Source organism: Vicia villosa, unplaced genomic scaffold (genome assembly GCF_029867415.1).
Source record: "Vicia villosa cultivar HV-30 ecotype Madison, WI unplaced genomic scaffold, Vvil1.0 ctg.000892F_1_1, whole genome shotgun sequence".
NCBI lineage: Eukaryota > Viridiplantae > Streptophyta > Magnoliopsida > Fabales > Fabaceae > Vicia > Vicia villosa.
In genome coordinates, this window is record NW_026705401.1 from 682,347 (window position 1) to 703,243 (window position 20,897).

Below are 20,897 nucleotides of genomic sequence, written 5' to 3' on the forward strand. Positions count from 1 at the left end.
GAAAAAGAGGGAACTATGCTGAGATTACACAGAAAATTCACTTTTGCGCTGTGTTCGCGACGCGAACGAAAGGTGGCGGCGCGAACTGAATGAATTCTGGAATGATTAGTTCTGCCTTGTACTTCGCGGCGTGTACATGTGGATGCGGCGCGAATTGAATGCATTTTTAAAATATATTGTTTCTGTTTGTTACTTCACGGCACGACCAAGGGTTGGCGCGCGCGAACTATATTCAAAAATATTTCTTGTTTGTTTAATACTTGACTTGCATACCTATTACTTCTATATGTTCAATATGTGTTATTAATTGATTAAATAACATGTGTAAGGTGTAATTGAATGTATTATGTAATGGAGTTCTAAATGATAATTGTGTTGAGATTGGATTGAATTGCATGTTGTGTAATGTTGTGCAAAGTTGTGAAGATGTGATTGTGTAGTTTAAGAGATATAGGGATCGTCTTAAATGCATGAGTCTTGTTTTGTTGCACACGTACACAAGCATGAGTCTTTGAAAGTGGAAATGTTGGGTAATCTCGTGAAGGTTATTTACTTGTCCCAAATCTAACGAGTATGGGGTTTGAAAGCTTAACGAGAATGGGGCTTTGAGGTGGTTATCTAGTCTAGAGAGAATGACAATCGACATGACCGAAAATGATAACAGAGGGATCCACATGCATATCGCATAGAGTCACACTTGAGTCGCACGTGTCGGTGTGAAATGTTGTTATGTGTGATTATGTGGTATGAATGTGTGGATGCGAATTTGATTGATATGCATGTATGTGGAATGATGAATCATTTTATATGAATTAGAGAATGTGATGAGAATGAGATATATGTGATTAATACATATTTGATATGAAATATGGAATATATATGTATGAGTGATATATGTGTATATATGTAAATTGTCAATGTATGAGGTTGTGAATTAATTGTGATGATTAATTGTATTGAACATGTTAACTTTATATTGGAGATAAATACATGTTTTGAGAAAAGTGAAGGGTTGTGAAATGTATGCTTACTTATGTTGCATTTCCTATTATTATATTTTCTATTTAGAATTTGAATTCTCACCCTTCTGTTTGAATGTTACCCTTGGTTGGTAACGTGCAGGTTCAGAAGAGTAGTTGCTCGATTCGTGACTTAGCCGGAGAGCTCTGATGTTTCGTTTTGATTAGGTAGAGAGTCATATGCTCTGATCATGTAACACTTGGGGGTTTCTTAGACTTATGTTCATGTTTGAATATTGCTATTTCTTATGCTTTGTTGAATATTGAATATATGTGATGACTTTTGGATATGTGATTAAAGGCCGTTGTAGCCTAGAGTTTTAATGTTCAAGTAACAAAGATATTGATGTTATTTAAATTTGGTAGATGAATATAGTATGGGATATATTCATTGAAATCTTTAATAGCAATTCGAATTTTTTCCGCAAGCGTTTGTGCATAATGTATGAGAACATGAGATTGCATTTGTGTTACGAAATGATCTTTGCGTATTAAGAATGTTGGATGTTTGTTTTAGGTTTTCATTGCGATGAAAATAACATGTGACGCCCTTTTTCCTTTATGCATGCTTACTCTGTTTGATTGTATGATATATTTGGGGTTAGAAAAGGGGTGTTACAACGGCTACTGTTCATGGTGTCATACCCCAAAATTTGCCCATTATATTTCAAGCTTTGATTCACAAAAACAATTCAAATGGTCAACAGTCGACTGATTCGATCTAAAAGTCAACTATGGTCAAAATACAGTCAAAACTCCTGATTTTTGGTCAAACATCAACGTTTTGAGGTCTCATTCATCATTTGATAAAAGTTGATCATGATTCATCAAGGAAAGTTCAGAAATCAACAAAACCTAAAGTTTCTAAATTAGGGTTTTTTAACCTAAAGTTATTTGAACTTTGACCAGCCATAACTTTCACATGGAACATCAGAAATTTCCCATCCAAAACTCATTTTGAAGGAAATGGAATTCCCTACAACTTTGTCTCTCACATGCCAAGGCTAGAAATGCTTCATTTGAGAGGTATTGACCAAAAGATTATAGGTCCTTTTTGAAAGTCAACCAAAAGCAGGTTTTTGTCAAAGCCCATATCATCAAGATAAAATTGAGGTTTCCAAAAACTCTTAGAACTCCTCCATATCTTGAAAATTGAGTGAGATATGCCTTGTCAAAGTTGGACCATTTTAAGAGGAAAAATGTGAAGTAAAAGGCTTCAAAATGGATTTCTTTGCAAATAAGCCCAGGTTTTTAAGATCCAATCTTTGTCCTCATGATATTTAGGGCCCCATATCCAATGCCACGAATTTTTGATTTAATATTCATATTTTTATTGAATTTAATTCATAAAAAATAATATAAATCAAGTAATGTGAAAAATATGAAAAGGATTTGTTTTGATTCTGTTTCCACTTGATTCCAATCATCAATTATACCACATAATCATTCAAAATTCGTGCAAATTGGAATTGGAGTGAGTGAATCAAATATTGGCCATAATTAGAAAGAAAATAAATCAAGTTTCAAATCAAATTTCCCATGATTGATTCATAAAGATTTTGGTCAGTTTTATTGACCTAATTCATACTACTATAAGTAGTGAACATATCCAGACCAAGAACACACGTTTTGGCAGCTTCACAAACCCTAATCAAGCTCCAAAATTTTCAAAAATGAGTGAAGTTCAATTTTGGAATTAGAGAGAGACTCAAGCAGTTCTAAGCATCCAGAAAGATTCCTTGAAGCATTCTGAAGTTGTTTGGATCATCACACGCATTCAACACCCCCAAAATCATCTCCAATTAAGCCACGGTTTGTCTTGAATTTTCTTGATTCGATTAGCATGATTCATAATGTATAAATACGTTTTGATTACATATAATTGTTTGTTATAATGTTCTGATGCTTTCTGGATGTTTAATTGTGTTTCCATGCATGTTTGCCGTAGATCACCATTGTTAGGGTTTGTTAGCTTCAATTAGGGCTTTTGTGTACAGGTAAAATTAGGCTAAATAAGGGCCATGACTAAATTCGTGAGGCCTAGACGAATTCATAGGCGGCCTCGCGAAATATTTTTGTTTGGTTTTGCATGTATTCGTAAGATGCAGGGTATAGCTACGACTTGGAACTGTCACTATAGGTATTTGCATACCTAAGACGACGATTGGGAGGTTGAAGACGACTACGCGTCACTCCCCCATTGGTGTAAGCGCGCACCACGCAGGAATTTCAAAAACTCAGTGATCCAGTGCGTTAAGACGTACGATCCTCCATGCGCCTTTGCTCCACCGTCCATCAGATCCTCTTCCTTCCAAATCCAACGCGCAAAGAGCTGAGAGTCTACCATGGTCTTGCTAAGCCTTGCCACACCTGATCAGAGCTAAGTTTTCCCAAAAAAAATTTTATTTATTTTTTAATTACATAATCCCTTTTATTTATTTATTTATTTTCTTTTTTTATTATTTTATTTTTATTAACTATTTACCTTAAATTTTTATATTTTCATTAAGCATGTTATTTTTGACGATCATTTATTTTTATTTTTATCGAAAACTCAACTTTTTTTATCATCTTACCAATAATTGTTTTTTTAAATATTAAAAATTCAAATTTTTGCCTATACTTTTAATTAATTAGTTAATTAGGATTTAATCCAGTAATTATTTAATTATCATATTTTATCGAACATTCGATTTCCTTAACCTTTAATGATTATTTAAAAAACATTAAATTTTTTATTTTACATATTTTGTTTAAACTAATTGCTTTAAACCTGGTTTATTTTAATCAATTAGGGTTTGTAGATCTCCTTGTTTTATCCAATGTTAGTCATATTCAGACACTATGGTGTGATTTATATGGAGAAGAGAATGCTAATAGAAACTTTGTACTAGAGGGATATACAAAAGAAGCGCACTATGCTGGAAATTTTCAAAGAGGTAACCCTTATTCTAATATTATAATGCAGGTTGGAAAGATCACTCGAAATTCAAGGTGAGTAACAACCAAAGTTTGAATGCAAGACAATGAGTTCCTCAAGTCCCTCAAGTTCAGCAAAATCGAACACAAGAAAAGCCATCTTAGTTATAAGAAAATATGGCTCAATTCATGAAGATGACTCAAGCGAATTTTGAGTAAGTAAGAATCAAGAAGTTGTGGAGAGTATCAAGAAAATCCACCTTCATGGTTGTCTCCTTCACTCTTCTATGGAGAGTATCACTCCCTTTAATCAATTAACCCCTTTCATCGGCTTCCCCCTTTCACTACCCCCACCACCAAAACCCTCTTCCTTCTGAAGCGGCTTCCACCGGAGCTACCACCAACGGCTGTTTTCACACCCTCAAAGATTTCAACCGTTAATTCATCTCCAAAGATCCTTCTGCTGACATGGGCTCCTTCGGAGGCACTACTGTCCGCTCCCATAACTTCGACGATATTTACCGTTCACCAACTCCTAAGCCACCATGGTTTACCTACAGTTTACGATTTCTTCCTCCTTTCCATTTATCTAAATTTAGTTTTGTGCTTTTTATCTTGTGTTGTTATCTTTTGGGTTCTATGTATGCACTCTTGGTGGTTGATAATATGACTCGTAAGTGTTTTTCTTTTTGGAGTATCTTTAAGGTGTTTTTTGTTTTACTCCAAAGAGGTTTGGATGTTGATAATGGATTTTAGAGTAAAAATATCAGGGTGATTTCTATCCAGTTTCTCTCTTCCTTCCAACAAAGGCTTCTTTCAGAGATGGTGGGGTTTTTCAAGTTAGAGAACCGGTATAATCGAACTGGGCGTGATAAAGCTAAAGAAATGATCCATAACTGGATAGATTCAAAGATTGTGGTTCCCAAACTCATTCATCTATTTTGGAAGATTGTTTCTTGGTTGCTAGGATTAAGGGATTGGATGGGTAATACTCTTTTGGATTATAATCTCTCAAAGTTTATTTTTGTCCAACTCTTAGGAGACTTAACTATTAATGTTGCTTTTAGTTTGAAGATGAGAAATGCTCTCACTCAATGTTTGTCTTTATGCTTGTACTTCTTCTATTTTATCTATGGAATGAAGTTGTTTACTTTAGAAAAAATTGTGAGTAGGCACACTAGAAATTAAAATCAACCTAGTTCGAGTGGGAGATTTTGTGGGAATAACAAAGAAAATCTAAAGAATCAGTGTTGAAATTCCATTGAGAAGAGAAACATGATAGTTTCCAAAATAACATATTCTAGGAGTGAGAATAAAAATAGAGTGGAGGAAGTAATGGATGAGGGAGTGTTTGAAAAAGAGCAAAAAATAGAGGAATAAAAAGTGAGGAAAAAGAGGAAGACATATGAAGAGGATATACAATAGGCAAACTAATTATCAGAAACTCACCTTTGAGAAGAACCAAGAAGCAAATTCTTAACGAACCAAATTTTGAACTCTCTTACTATGTGAAACCACCTTATCCTATCTTAAATAAAAAGTTGAAGAAAGAAAAGGAAGATAATTAGCTCAAGAAGTTTAGGGAGAATGTCAACAAGCATGATGTTAACGCCCGTTGTGGTAAAGTTGTGGAGAAAATATCACTCTGTGCGTAATTCATAAAAAATCCATTAACCGGAAAGCGTAAACAAAGTATGATGAGAATATAAAATTGATTGAAGAGTGAAGTAAAATCATACAAAGGAACTTCCACCAAAGCTCAAAAAGCTAGGGAGATCTGCCATTTCTTTCACCATTGGCAAGCTAAAGATAGAGGAGGCACTTTGTGATTTACGAGCAAGCATTAACTTGATGCCTCTTTCCATGGTTAAGAAATTTGATTTTGGAGAAAGAGAAGCCTAAAAGAGTGTTGGGAAAGAATGAGGGAGCACATATATGGAATACACTTGATTTAAGGGGAAGAAACCCGAATAACATCATGCATGAGATCAAACTTGATTTCGAACTAATTAGATATACTGATATAATTTTGGAGGAAGCACCTGATTAGAGAATCAAACAGTCAAGCTAAGGATTTTAAATAAGCACTCTATGGGAGGTAGTCCAGATATTGGGGGCATTTATTTTCTTTCGTTTGTTTTTTTTTTCTTTCACATTTTGTGAACTATTCTACTGTTCTATTTAATGAATGAATTTTTTTATGTTATTTTCTTCAATTCTTAGTATGATGTCTTATCAATGACAAAAAGAATGAAAGACACAAGAAAATAAAAACAAAAGAAAAGAGAAAGCATGGTTGTTACAGAAGTTCCTAATTCAGATTGACAAAGTATGAAGAAGAGTAATATTTAATGATCTTGTACTTAATCACTATATACCTCTATAAGTAAGGCTTGATATAAATAATTTCACTATTTATCTTCTTTCTTGTTATTAGTGTACATATGATTGCCCATCTACTAGGATTTGCTTTATTTATGAATTTGTTATCTATTTGTTTGATTACACGCGGAGACAATTTGCTTGTTTTTTACTTAGAGCCTTTCTTAGGTGAACCTTAAAAGAATTTTAATCCGTTGTTAAACTCTTTGAGTCTGATTCATTTTTTCGGTAACTTAGCCACAAATTTAGCCAATTGATTCGAAAGAGGAATTTTTCCATCCCCTCCTTAGAGTTAAGCAGATTGTTATTTTTCTAATTCATGCAAAAAAGCTAAGTTTGAGGTTGCTTCCGGAATAAAAAACAATTTAAGTTTGGAGTTAGGGTACTAGAATCTTAGAATTGAAAAATAAAGTGATGATGAAAAAAAAACACGAGAATGAATATAAGCTATAAAAATCTTTATCTTGTTCAAATTTAAAGCTTTTGGAGAAAAAAAAGGAAAAAAAGCTCCAAAGAAAATAGATTCGAAAATCTAGTACCCAATCAGTTAAAAAAAAGAATATGTAAGGATGGTGTGAAAATAGGAAGGTAGCAAGTACTTAGCTCCAAGGAATTAAACCTACTGGCCAAATATATCCCACCTGGACATAATCCACATTACAGCCTTTGAAAGACCTTAAAAGCGTGTTTTCTAATAGAAATGGACGATTTTTTAGAATTCTTAAAAATTTATATGTTTGATGTCAATTATATGTGAATGAATGTTTACCATATTGTTTCAAATAAGAGTAAATGGTGAGATTGAGAGAAGGTTGAGTATATAGAAACTTGAAAAAAAGCTTTTTGGATTATGTTGGATTGAAGCAAGGAACGAAAGTGATAACTCGACAACGATTGGTCTTAGTCATTGATTTGGTTAGTATGAAGTTTTGAGGACAAACAACATAGTAAATTTGAGACTGAAATGAGACTCTGTCATTATGTAATTTTTACATGCATTTGCTAGCTCTTATAAACTTGAAGACCTATTTTCTTATAATTCATTTGTAACTTCTTAGTCATTGTCATTATTCTTTTGTTCCACAAATCAAATTTTTAATATGTTTAATCATTCAATTTTCCTACAATAACAATATTGGAAGTTTACAACCTTCACAAGTTACATATCAAAATCCTGTATTATGAAATAAAGTAATTTAAAAATATAAATTTATTGAGTTATTATTAGTCGGTAGTTAATTCAGTGGTGATTGACACTGAATTTAATAGAAAAGACATATTCAATCCTCCGCTGCCATCAGAAAGGACTAAAACCTGTTGAGTTCCAAACTGACCTCTAAAATAAAATTTATAGTTATTATTTTGGTTCTTAGTGTGGCTTTATGATTTGTCAAGAATATGAAAAGGGAGTAAGAATAAGAATGACTCATGAGCCGCCCATGGCCCACTACAACGGATTCTCTAGATAGTGCAATGGCCCAATTCTTCGACAAAGAACAGATTGTTCTCTCTCTGTCACAGTCATCATAGTATAATAATAGTGCCACTATGCTACCCGCAATCTTTGTAGCCAAGTAAAATGTCAAATCTTTTTAAAACATTTAAAACCATATTGTTGTAAAATACTCATTTCGACTTTATCAACCACACCAAAGTCTTGTCTGGTTGGAGAAATTTTATGTGTCATGTTTAATAGATATTTTGAAGAATTGAAGATTTGCACTTTTCTTTTCAAAGTTAGATATTTAAGTAGGTGTTGTGTTGCTATCATTCTCAAAATTAAATAACAAGTTGGTAAATTAGTATCTTGTCCAGATTGCACACGTGGATATATAATTTTGCCACTAAAAAAAAATCAAGGGTGCTTGCTATGTTTGGGCTGTGAGATTGTGAAATAGAATTTTAGAATTTAGAATTTCATTCTCCTATAGAACTGAATCTTGGTTTTATATTCCAAAGTATGAAGTTGCAAAGTCAGAAATAAAATCTAGAAAAGTAGGCATGCATCCTTGTTATTTGGTTGTATTGAAGATAAAACTATTCAACTTTTTGGGGTTCCATTCACACATATGTTATCTCCTAATAAATGGGCCTAGGATATATATATATATATATATATATATATATATATATATATATATATATATATATATATATATATATATATATATATATATATATATATATATATATATATATATATATATAAGGAATATATTTACTCCAAGAGTAAGTTATTATAACCTACTCCATATCTTGACCGTTAATTCTTTTCAATCTAATAGTTAAAAATGATAAGGAATAATTTTTTCTCTCCATATTTAATTCTCCACCCGACCGATCTAAACGTCACCGAGATACGGCCCTACCGACACAAATTCCACACACTGAGAATTATGCCCACCAATGATCCAACATCGTCGGGATCCATCACCAAAATGATTTATGAATGAATGCACACATATGACATACCTACACATCACCAATCCGATGAAATACATTGCTTCACAGTAACCCACCACTATCATCACCAACAAGTATGCACATACTTTTGCAATCATTCAATCATTTACACATTTGTCACAATAAACATGGTAATAATCACAATCTATCCATCACTACACCAATACATTGTCATATTCACACACACACAAACACACACACACACACACACACACACACACACACACACACACACACACACACACACACACACACACACACACACACACATATATATATATATATATATATATATATATATATATATATATATGCACAATGTTTTATTTCACCAAAGTAACAAAATCGAGTTTTAAAATAAAATCGGTCCACTTACCATCTCACCAAATTATCATATAAAACCTTTAATTAGCCTTGCAACACCCAAAACGACACTTAAAAAGGGTACACGGATCAAAAGATACGCTGTTTCAAAGTTCATAAATTTTCTGCAAAGCAGGGTCCGCTTAGCGACCCTCCAGCGCGCTTATGGGATTAAACTTTTCATAACCCCGCTTCAAGTGACCTATCACAGTAGCTAACTATGTTGGGGCATCCACTTGGCGGGCTAGGTCCGCTTAGCAGACCCATTTATTTTTTTGAAAATACACAGCATCCGCTTAGTGAGCCTGGGCAGCTGCTAATATGCATAAACATTTATTTATGCATGGTGCATAAGTTAACCTAAACCCTTGGATCAATATTTCCATCTAATGGCTAGAAATCACCATATATATATTTACTAAAAACAGAAAAAAAAAAACGTTTTCGTGATTTGTTCGTTCTCAATTCAACGACTCAGACATCATTTTCTTCTCAATTCACCACCGTCGCCACCGCTGCACCGTCGCCACCGCCTGCACCGTCGCCACCGCCAATCTCCGCCGATCACCACCGTCTTCATCCTTCCTTCTCAACACATCACCACTGTTGCCATGCTTCCTTCCCAACACCTAATCATCGTCGCCTTTCTTCGCCGCCATCAATAATTCATTCCGGTGATTTCTCACAGCTCACTTTCATCCACGAAATCATAGGTATTGAATTTTAAACTTGTTAAATTTAATTTTAGATGATTCACACTTCAATTTCTGGATTTCTATAGAACTGATTGTTTTACCTAATTCAAGAATTCATTGAGTAATGTATGTACTATGGTTGAGTAGTGTTACGATTCCATGAGTAATGTATATTTTGATAGAATAACCTTGCATACTTCTATGAGTAATGTGCGATATATTTTGATATAATAACCTTGCCTAATGTATATTGGATAAGGTGAACGAAGTGAAAAAGTACAAGGCTGTCGAAATTTCGAAACGTGACAACACCGAGAATTGCTCTGCAGCATCACCACAGACACACCGTTGAAACTCCCTCTCTTTCGGTCACAGCTCCGCTCCGCCATCGGTGAGTCAGACTTGCTCTCCCTATCTCACCTATCATCTTTGTTCTGCTAATTTCTGTGAAATTTGGTTAGAAGGGTATCACACAAACTGTTTGATTAACTGAATGTGTGTATTATAGTGTGTCTTATAGAAGGATTTTCTTTGTAATTTTTCTATGAACAATAAATGAATATTATGTTACTGGCCGTAGAATTATGTTGTAAACCATGAGTTTGGGCTGCACAATTATGTTGTAAAGCTTTTCTCCAATTGAACTAACCGTGCTTGCATATGAACAGGGGATTTACATTACCCTTAGTGTTGAATTTCAATAGAACTGATTGTAATTATGTTGTAAATATGGTTGAGTAATGTTAGGATTCCATGAGTAATGTGCAATATATTTTGATAGAATAACCTTGACTGTGTAATATTGAATATGCATATCTATCTGTCTTATTAATAAAGTTGTAATTTGTATTATGTAGGTTGTGTTGCTAATGGATGAGATATCGTCTTCCACAAATGTCACTCAAGATGTTGGTTCAATCTCCGATGAAAATAATGAATCGTGGCAACATTTTGTCTTCCACGAGCTTTCATCAATCAAGGATTTCTATGCTAAATACGCTCATGAAAAGGGATTTAGCGTGAGAAGAAATTTGCATTCCTTCTATGATTCTCGTAACAAAAAAACGGACATTGTGCAATATATCCGTTATGTTTGTAACAAGCATGGTTTCAAGCACGGAAGTCGGGCGGATCCTAAGAACAAGACAAACTCGGATACTCCTGTTCTCATTGAATATCATAAAGAGAAAGAACTTCCCGAGGAAAGGACTGGTTGCCCAGCTAGTATTTCGTTGAAGTATGATTCCAATGTTAAAGGTTATCACATATACAAATGGAATGTTACTCATAACCACCCTCTCCATAAACCCGAGCATTCGCATTACTTGAGATCGGCTCGAGAGATTAGTGAGCCTCAAAAACAACTTGCTATAATAAATTCAAAATCAGGCATGTCTGTAAGATCCTCCTTTCAAGTTATGCGTCAAATAGCTGGTGGTTCAAAGAACCTTGGGTATTGCTTCCAAGATTTAAAGAACTTTCTCACCACTGTTCGACAAAAGGAAATGGTCATTGGTGATGCCACTATTATCCAAGAATATCTTAGAAACGAAGCTTTGAGGAACCCGTCATTTTATTATGATATCCAAGTAGATTCTGAAGAGAACATAGCTAGTATTTTCTGGTCAGATGCAATCATGCAGCAAGACTATGAATTATTTGGTGATCTCATCAGTTTCGACACTACTTATCGAACAAATACGGAGTATCGCCCATTAGGTATGTGTTCTATTCATTTCACTACTATTATATCAAGCTTCCATTTTATTTTGTATTTATCAGTGCGTTGATATATTTTCTCTACCATATTTATTATTACATCATGGTATATTAGTATAAAGATATATTGATAACATCCTTTGTTTTAGGTATGACACTGCTTTTAGATTGATATCATCAATTGTTTTAACTTTTTCGTTATATGTTTTTGTCACACATACCAGCTCCGTTCCTTGGATTTGACAACCACCGTAAGAGTGTATTATTTGGTTGTGCCCTGCTATACGATGAGACTTCAGCAAGTTTTGATTGGTTGTTTACCACTTTCCTGAAGTGCATGAAAAATAAGAAACCCATTACAATTTATACAGACCAAGCTTCTGCTTTGATGAAGTCAGTTCCAAACATCTTCCCCGATGTCTTCCATGGCTTGTGTTCTTGGCACATGGGGGAGAATGCAAAGTCCAACTTAGGCTCTCGTTGCAATGGTGCATTTCTTGACGAACTACATCACTTGGTTTCGAATGTTGATGATGAGGCAGAGTTTGACTTCAATTGGAATAAGATGCTTCAAAATTGTTTTGGTGGTAAAGCCACTTCTGAATTTACTTGGCTTGTCCAGATTCATCGTAATCGTACTCAATGGTCTTCTGCTTGGGTGAAATCACACTTCACTGCCGGTTTGAAGACCACACAGTTAAGCGAGTCGTTCAATGCCTTTCTTCGCCACTTTCTTCAGCCAGACCACTCACTTGTGCAATTCTTTATCCATTTCAATGTTATGGTTGAGAAAATGCGAGATAATCATGCTGATTGTGATTTCAAGGCTGCTAATACTAGGCCAAGAAACAATTATCCCAACAGCCAACTCATGAGGTCCGTTGTCGCCAAGTATACTCCAGCATCGTTTGCATTCATTCACAAGCAATATGATCTTTCTTTCAAATATTATTATGAGGAGGACATGTCAAGAAGTTCAATTTCTAATAGAGTTTTCAAAGTGTTCACAATTCAACTTGTTCGTGATGCCGATGAGATGGATTTTGATAATGATGCCGCTGCGAATGTTTATATGTCGGTCGAAGAAGTTCCAGAAAACCTTCTTCCTAATGATCAAGATCCTTTGCGACTTGATGAGAGGGTTGTTACGGTAGATATTGGGAACAAGATTTTTACTTGTACCTGTCGGATGTTCGAGAACCGGGGATTCTTATGTCGCCATGTTTTCAAGATATTAGACTTCTTAGGGAGTTCTGTCCAATACCAGTCCTTGAAGTCCATACCTGACCACTACATATTGAAGCGTTGGACTAAAGGAATTCGTCCATCCCTTGATGCTTTAAAACCCATCAGTATTGGAGGTATTCAAGATACTACTTTTGCACAAAGATATCAACAAGCTTCTGGTGTTATGCTTCAGATTATAACCCGTGTTTGCATGGACCCTGATGCGTGCCAATTTTTTCTTAATGCTGCAATTGAATGTGGGAAGCAAGCGGAAGAGTTGATTGTTGCTAAAGGTGTTTCCGGTCAACCTTCATCTTCCAGGTCTGCATCTTGCAAAGATACTAGTGTTGCTGAACCTCTTGTAGTTGATTCTAGTGTAAAAAAGTTCAAAAAGAGACCCAATCCAATCAGGGCTAAGAAACGGCTCAAAAGTGATTATGAGTTAGCTAGGGAGAGACAAAGATTCATCGCACAGCGGAAGAAACAAAAGAAAGAAGAAGATGCTGCAAAATTAGCTTTAACAATCAACAATGTTGATTGATTTTCATTATTTCTTTCCATTATTTTAGACTATTATATTTCAGTCTACTATTTCAAATTTTCATCATACTGTAAGCAGAATTTTTACTATTCCGTTTTAGTTACTGCAAATACATTAGTGACCGGAATGGATAATAAATGATATTTCTATGTTTCCATTGTCAATTTAGCTTTTGCTCAATTAATCAATTAGTAGATGAATTAGTTTGTTTTTCAATTAGGAATCAACAATTATAGCTGTATAATCTGAGTATGGATAGTGAGAACCATTCAGGAATTATAGCTGCTGGAGCAGTCCCAGCTTTAAGAAGAATTGTTCTGTCAGAAAAACCACAGTGGCAAAGGGCACTTCATTTGCTCAGGAGTTTGCAGATATGATGAGTTATTGAGTCCAAGGGAAGAAATCCTTAAACAAATCTTATGCAGTACTTTATTATATATTTAGAAGAAAATCTTTAGTCCATATATCTTATTTAAATTTAAAAAAAGATATAAAATTCAATTCAAACCCAAAACGAGGATCATACTCTATTTCAAAATCAATTCTCACAAAATTATTATTTTATTATTACAAAATCACATTCCCTTATTTTTTATTGTATCGTGTTATGTTTTGTTTTATATTTTTGTTATCACACACAACACAACACAGTCATAAGTTCATATTATAGTTCCTAGAATTATTACAACAGTCGAGTAAACAACAGACAAAAGAGGAGCAGGGTACTTCATAGAATGAATAACTATTCTCCTCTCTTATCATTTTTATTACAGTGCAAATTGTTTTCATTAAATTCTTGCTTGTATTCTAGAATAAATATTCTAGATATGTATTGAGATTGTATTTGAATCGATTTAAAAACACCTCATTGATTGAAATTTTTTAAAACTAATTGTCATTGAATCTATTCATTGGATGTACCGGATGATTCAAACAGTCTACTAATTTAAAGTTGCAGTTTTATTTGAAAATACGTAAAAAGGAATCTGCATCAATATGGAACAGGACAGTAGCTTTAAAGAAACAATTTGTCTACATTTAAGCTTAAAGAAACAATTTGCTCATACAAGTCAAACTTAATCAATTCTAGAAACCAACATTCTTACTACACAATTCAATATAGAGTTTTTTTCCTTTTTGTCCTAGGTTTTTTTGTCTTCTTCCCGGCTTCTTTCTCAAGGACTTGTGCCATAGAACATTCTTCCTCTTCTTCACCCAAGTTAGGGGCTGACTTCTTTGTCTTCACCTTTTTTTTGTTCTTCTCTGCTTCTTTCTCCAAGTCATCCTCCATAGCACATGCAGCCTCTTCTTCAGCCAATGTCAGAGCTAACTTTGTCAAGTTTTGAAGCAACTCATTGTCCTCACGCTTCAAGATGTCTAGCAACACTTTTACTCTTTGAATCTCCATAAAATCATCTTGCTCTTCATTTGTCATCATATCCCAATGCTTAAAAAAAATCCCAAATTGCAGCTTGCTTGCTATCCCATTTCTCAATATATGTCAGAACAAATAGCCCGCATGATTTCCTATCATGTTGTAAAGGCAAATTCACATCCTCCCAACTCCATTGACTAAAGTCTATAGGTTCATTTCTCTTAGCATTTATCAACTCCATCCCATATCTCACTTTCCACTTCCCCCAATTGTCCCATTCATCTTCTTTTCGAAATGTGAACCTTTCACAACTATTCAGAAATCCGAACCTCTGTTCTTTGAAATCAATCACATATGCAGCATAGTGACTCTTCAAATAAACTGGGAAAAACCACTGTAATGATGAAAAGAAATCATGAGTACAATAATCAACATGGAACTTAATACTATCAAAACAGATTACTCAATACAGATTACTCAATACAGATTACTCAGTACAGATTACTCAGTACAGATTACTCAATACAGATTACTCAGTACAGATTACTCAGTACAGATTACTCAATACTATCAACATATTAATCAAAACAGATTGCTATAGCTAACCTTGTAATTAATCAAAACAGAGTAATCAATACTATCAACATATTACTTAAACATTATTGAATATTATCCCATGTGTTCAGTATTATTTTGTTACAAAACGTTCATACTTCTTAGGTTTCTAATTTGGAATATGGTTTAAACTTAGAGATTTGGATCCATCAAACATTGGCTGAATAGCAGTGTGATATTTCAGCCACTGTTTCACTGCCATATGGACTCGCCGAGCTGTAAATGATGTTCTTCATTGCTCTTATTAAGTTTCTTAATAACTACGTACTTTTTTTAAAATTAATTTTTAATACTAGTAGCAATAAAAATCTCAAAGCATGTCGTGATGTGATTAGTGTTGACACACTTAAGAGCAAGTCTGTTACCAACCAAGTTGTTATAAATTTCAATAGCATATATGAGAATTCAAAAGCAGTTAACTTACTTAAATTGTGACTAAAAGGTGATAAAAATTATCATCTCCAAATCCTAAGAGAGAATAACTAAAAGAAAAAAGAAAACCATACCATGGTATAGTAACAAAGTAGAAAGTTTACAACAGTATGCAAGTTTAAAGCCATGTTTTATCCATCTTATTAGCTACTTCACTATTTTCTAAAAACTAGTTGAGCTATTATTTTCAACAACCCCCTTAATAGCAGAATCAGCCCCCTTAATCAGCCCCCATTGTGCATCTCACTACAATCAGCCCCATTAATCAGCCCCCATTGTGCATCTCACTACAATCAGCCCCCTTAATAGCAGAATCATCGAAACTTTTTTCAGCGGGACGCACGATCTGACCAAATAGTATTATATGACTGGTAGTGTTTATCTCATTTGACACATTATCAGTTCCTTTCGTTGAACTTTTCTCAAATGAACTATCTTTCAAAGAGTTACTGAATTCTACCTTTGATATAGCAGAAATTCTTTCTGTATCACTTAGTATGGCAGATTACTCAATACTATCAACATATTAAACATTATTGAATATTATCCTAGCACAATATATTTACAATATGTTCGCACAAATATTAAGCAAAAATGTACTTACATATTCAGGATTTTCCACGTCTATATCATTAAAATCCATGTATTTGAGCTGTCTTATTAAATCTTCTGCATACTCGGCCACTACATGGGCTTCTCTATGATCCTTTTTGCGTCTAGTGATCTTGACGCCATGCTCAAACTATGTGCAAATAATTATAACAGAATACATTTAATATGGGAATTTAAACAATGAAGATATTGTAAATTTTAGTTAATTAAAACTAATCAATATGTGATACTTACTTCATATGTAACCGGGAATATCAACCTTTTCATCTTTCCTTTCATCATCTCTTTTTTATTCAAGAAACTAAAATAGTTTCCAATGACATCCCCCTCTAACTTACAATCCTTCTTGAGACAAAATAAGGATCCCCTGTTAAGGTTGTCTAACATCTTGCATTTGTCTTGGAACAATACCTCCCTTCATGTTAAAATCATTATCAATTAGAGATGAAATATAATGAATCTCATTTAAAAATTGAAGTTAAAAAAATATTAAATGGCTTGAATTAAAAAATCAACGTACATAGCTCCTCCATTTGCTTCTGCCAATGTCCATGCATAGTTGACCAATTGTGTGTCTTCCTCACTCAATTTTGCCTTCTTCATTTGCATTACATATGGGGATCTAAAGTATTGTGACAATGCTGAGATCCTTTTTGGAAGCGGAATCTGTTCATTTTGTGGTATGTTCTCCATAAGTGTGTATGTTGCCACATCAGATGGTGACTTTCTACTTTCTTCCAATGATATAGGAGTACTGAATCCTAGACTAAAAGAAGGCTGACCCCAATCAGAATCATTCATCTCAGCTGTATCACCATGCTTCTCTTGACTTTCTTTTTCAGGCTGACTTGCATCATCTTCTTTTCCGGGCTGTTCTGCATCATCCTCTTTATCAACTAAATTTGCAGCTTGTTCTTCAAGCCCATGATCCGAATCATTGTCTTCACTCTCAACCAATTCAGGACTTGCATTTCTAGGCTCATGTGCAGCATCCTCTTTATATCCAACTTCTTTTTCCGTATTAGAACGATGCTCCTTTTCTCCAACTTCTTTTCCTTTTCTCATTGAAGACTCAGCTTCCTCTGCCTGTTTGACCCAATAAGTCTTCCAATCTGCCCAAAACTTCAGCTTTTCATCACAAATTTTTATTTGTTTTTTAGCCTGCAATGTACATAAAAGCACTCAAATCAATAGCCACATATTACTCAAACTAAGCATGTATAGCCACATATTAAACATGTACTCTCAAACAGTAATACTGAATACTAAAATAACAATGAATAGCCATATATTATGCAATACTCAATAGTCAAACTGTAGCACTCAATACTGAATATTAAAATAACAATGAATGGTCATATAGTACACAATACTCGATACTCAAATAACAATGAATGACCATATACTAAGCATTACTCAATACTCAATACTGCTAATATATTACACTACTAAATTTGAATATTGAGTATTTCGTTCAGATATACCTCTTCTAATGCGTAGTCTTGTGGAGCCAAATGAGCCTCCATCATTTCATTATCCACATTTTGTGTCTTTCGCTTTTTCCCTTTTCTTTGGATCACTTTCTCTCTACTACGTTTTGCAGTCTCAGCAATTTTGTCATGCATCACTTCATCACCCATGTCTTTTGCTGCCATACTACTTTCTGGAATATCACAATCTTGTTTATCAAGAATGATCACCTTGTTGAAACCTCCCTTCTTCTTTATTTTCTTCAACTCCATGCTCACATTGCCATCCTCCCAATTTCCACAACTTGGTGCTTTTTCAACTATTTCCTTTTGTTTGGTTGTTTGCACCATATCTAAAAAATGTACCTACAATGAAGATATTAAATTTGATTATTAAGTAAAATTTAAAGAGGATACATTAAATGAAAACAATATTTTAATAGATTACATACTAGAAGAAAGTGGAAGTCTGCTTTCCCAGAACATGCATCTTTCTTAATCCCTCCGTTGGCATGTTGAATTAAGTGTTGACACCAGTTGTAGCTACTAACTTTCTTTACTTCGCTCAACACTGTAGCATAGTTCAAACTAATCAAGTATGAAGTAGTAGGGCAAAGAATGGTTCCGATAGCCAATAATATAAAACCTTTTGCCCAAGCTTTGTTCTTTGTGATTTCAAAATTCATCAATTTTTCATACAAAACATTGGTATGTATGTGGATCATACTATCATAAGTCTCCCCTATGTACCCGAGCTGCTCCTTAAATTTCTTCACCTTTTCTTTACTTGATTTGTCAACCTTTTCCAAATCAATTATCTTCTTACCCCTTGGCAAATCATATACCCTCTTCACATCTTCTTCTCCAACTGTAATTCTTGCATTTTCATTGACAATCATTCCCCTATGTTCGTCAAAGTTATCTAAAATCCAACTTACAAATACCCCCGGGATAATGGTGATGTTCAGTTTTAACAATCCACCAAATCCACATTCCGTAATATACTTCTCTTTCTTAATACAGTCTTCTTTCTTCCTAGGATCTTTCTTTCCCTCGTTCAACAACAAAACTAATTCTGTCAGCTTCTTAGGGAAACACCTATGCAATATTCTTGATGATGTTTTTTTGCCTTTCTTATTTCTCATGTCAGCACTTCCATCCTCTTCCTCTTCTGTCCCAACTGCACCAGTATGATCATTCAAGTCTTCCTCTTCTGTCCCAACTGCAGCAGTATGGTCATTGTTGTCAATTCGTGCCGCAGATCTTGTTCTCATATCTGTCCATACAACATATTACTCAATAACAAGAATAGAAAGCAAGGAACAGAATATACTCAATATTAACAACATATTAATCAAATCCAAAAACAGATTACTCAATATTAATAACGTATTAATCAAATCCATAAACAGATTACTCAATATTAATAACATATTACTCAAATCCAAAAACAGATTACTCAATATTAATAACATATTACTCAAATCCAAAAACAGATTACTCAATATTAATAACATATTACTCAAATCCAAAAACAGATTACTCAATATTAATAACATATTACTCAAATCCAAAAAATTACTACTAGCTTTGTTCCATATTTTTGGTTATAGTTTGAAAAGAAAAAAAAAATACTAAGTATGAAACCTTTTAAAAAAAACAATACAAGCCACATCTGCTTGTAAATTTTAGAATTAAAAGAAAAGGAAAATTAAAAAATAAATAAATCAATATTTGAATCCTAACAAATCAACATCCAGATTTTATTCTCTAAAAGCATGAACTCATGAAATCTGGCCAGTATTGAACTATGCACAGCTCCTAATAGAATTGTCACCATTAAACTATATCTAAATATATGACCCCTAATTGGTGGCATGGTTGAATTGTAGCTAACTCGTACAGGGCAGGGCCTCCCAAAAAAACTTATGATATGACTATTCTAAACATAAATATTGACAACAAATTACTCAAATCCAAAAACAGATTATTCAAATACTTACTTCTATGCAATATATTTGATGAAGTTCTTTTGCCTTTCTTATTTCTCATGTCAGCAAATCCATCCTCTGCCTCTTCAGTCCCAACTGCAGCAGTACGATCATTTACGTCTTCCTCTATGATTGTAACAAAATCATCAGAATGGTCATTGTTAACAATTCGTGCCGCAGATCTTGTTCTCATATCTGTCCATACAACATATTACTCAATAAGCAAGGAACAGAACATACTACAATAAGATGTCATACTACAATCCTAGATACTTATGTAGAATTGCTCACTCAAATTCAAATACAGCATGCTATTCTAGATTCACAAAGAAAAAAAAAAATATACAAGCATTTGTTAACAATTTATCTATTTGAAGCATGCTATTCTGTTCCGAAAGTTTCAGATTATACACACATATGAGAACAAGACACATAAATAAAACTATCTAACACGTGTCAAACGATAAAAAAACATATGTAATTACTTCACACGTGTCATTACTTTTCTTGAGTAACTCAACAATTTATTGTGTAACTCAACATGAATTATTAAGTTGTCACAATTACTTGAGTAAAAAAGATTATCACAACATATTACTCAACAAGTATTATGGGAGAAGAACAAGTATTATCAGCAGCAACAAGTATTACTTGAAAAATAGATAGCTAATCCGAATTTAAATCAAAACTTAAAGACATGCTGCATTTGAGGTAGAAAATTTGGGACTGAAATATAGACTCTTCCTTGACAAACTAAGACAACAGTCAACTAACAGTAACTGCAGATAATTTGCCCAGGATTGTTTACAAACTTAACTGACTCCATAATGAATACTACCCATTCTTAGACCCTATCACTGTGGGAGCTGAATAGCACTGGCTGCATTAAATCTACTTACTGATAGGCCATGCACTCATATTTACTAGATCCATTAAGCTCTGGCTGCCTTAAATCTACTTACTGATAGGCCATACACTCATATTTACTAGAATTAATGACTTGGCACAGCACCTATAATTTTAAAAAGAAAAACACACCTAGAGTTGTGTCCCTGTTTTAAAATGGAAACATCGA

At 33.9% G+C, this 20,897-nt stretch overlaps 3 protein-coding genes across 3 annotated transcripts; 1 reads left to right on the forward strand and 2 right to left on the reverse strand.

Annotated features, from left to right (window-relative positions):
• Positions 1 to 9,699: 9,699 nt before the first annotated feature.
• LOC131631973 (protein FAR1-RELATED SEQUENCE 5-like) lies at positions 9,700 to 13,328 on the forward strand. Its single transcript, XM_058902737.1, has 4 exons — positions 9,700 to 9,859; positions 10,101 to 10,232; positions 10,699 to 11,560; positions 11,785 to 13,328. Exons 3-4 carry the CDS (start codon positions 10,711 to 10,713, stop codon positions 13,326 to 13,328), a joined length of 2,394 nt encoding a protein of 797 aa, XP_058758720.1. The 5' UTR covers positions 9,700 to 9,859; positions 10,101 to 10,232; positions 10,699 to 10,710.
• Positions 13,329 to 14,776: 1,448 nt separating this feature from the next.
• On the reverse strand, positions 14,777 to 17,427 carry LOC131631974 (uncharacterized). The gene is made up of 4 exons (XM_058902738.1): positions 16,883 to 17,427; positions 16,597 to 16,777; positions 16,355 to 16,492; positions 14,777 to 15,097 (listed from the first exon to the last, which is right to left on the reverse strand). Exons 1-4 carry the CDS (start codon positions 17,425 to 17,427, stop codon positions 14,777 to 14,779), a joined length of 1,185 nt encoding a protein of 394 aa, XP_058758721.1.
• A 258-nt stretch (positions 17,428 to 17,685) lies between these two features.
• Positions 17,686 to 20,015, reverse strand: LOC131631975 (uncharacterized). Its single transcript, XM_058902739.1, has 4 exons — positions 19,835 to 20,015; positions 18,284 to 19,107; positions 17,847 to 18,197; positions 17,686 to 17,691 (listed from the first exon to the last, which is right to left on the reverse strand). The coding sequence occupies exons 1-4, from the start codon at positions 20,013 to 20,015 to the stop codon at positions 17,686 to 17,688; spliced, it is 1,362 nt and encodes a 453-aa protein (XP_058758722.1).
• Between the last annotated feature and the right edge of the window lie 882 nt (positions 20,016 to 20,897).

Coding starts and splice junctions, on each gene's coding strand:
- LOC131631974 (XM_058902738.1), bottom strand. CDS start 17,427: ATGAGAAAAGGAAAAGAAGTTGGAGAAAAGGAGCATCGTTCTAATACG. Junction 16,493..16,596: donor TATTCCCGGTTACATATGAA/GTAAGTATCACA, acceptor ATTTGCACATAG/TTTGAGCATGGCGTCAAGAT. Junction 15,098..16,354: donor ACGTGGAAAATCCTGAATAT/GTAAGTACATTT, acceptor TCATCATTACAG/TGGTTTTTCCCAGTTTATTT.
- LOC131631973 (XM_058902737.1), top strand. CDS start 10,711: ATGGATGAGATATCGTCTTCCACAAATGTCACTCAAGATGTTGGTTCA. Junction 11,561..11,784: donor TACGGAGTATCGCCCATTAG/GTATGTGTTCTA, acceptor CACACATACCAG/CTCCGTTCCTTGGATTTGAC.
- LOC131631975 (XM_058902739.1), bottom strand. CDS start 20,015: ATGAGAACAAGATCTGCGGCACGAATTGTTAACAATGACCATTCTGAT. Junction 19,108..19,834: donor ATCAAATATATTGCATAGAA/GTAAGTATTTGA, acceptor TTGTATGGACAG/ATATGAGAACAAGATCTGCG. Junction 18,198..18,283: donor CAGACTTCCACTTTCTTCTA/GTATGTAATCTA, acceptor TCTTCATTGTAG/GTACATTTTTTAGATATGGT.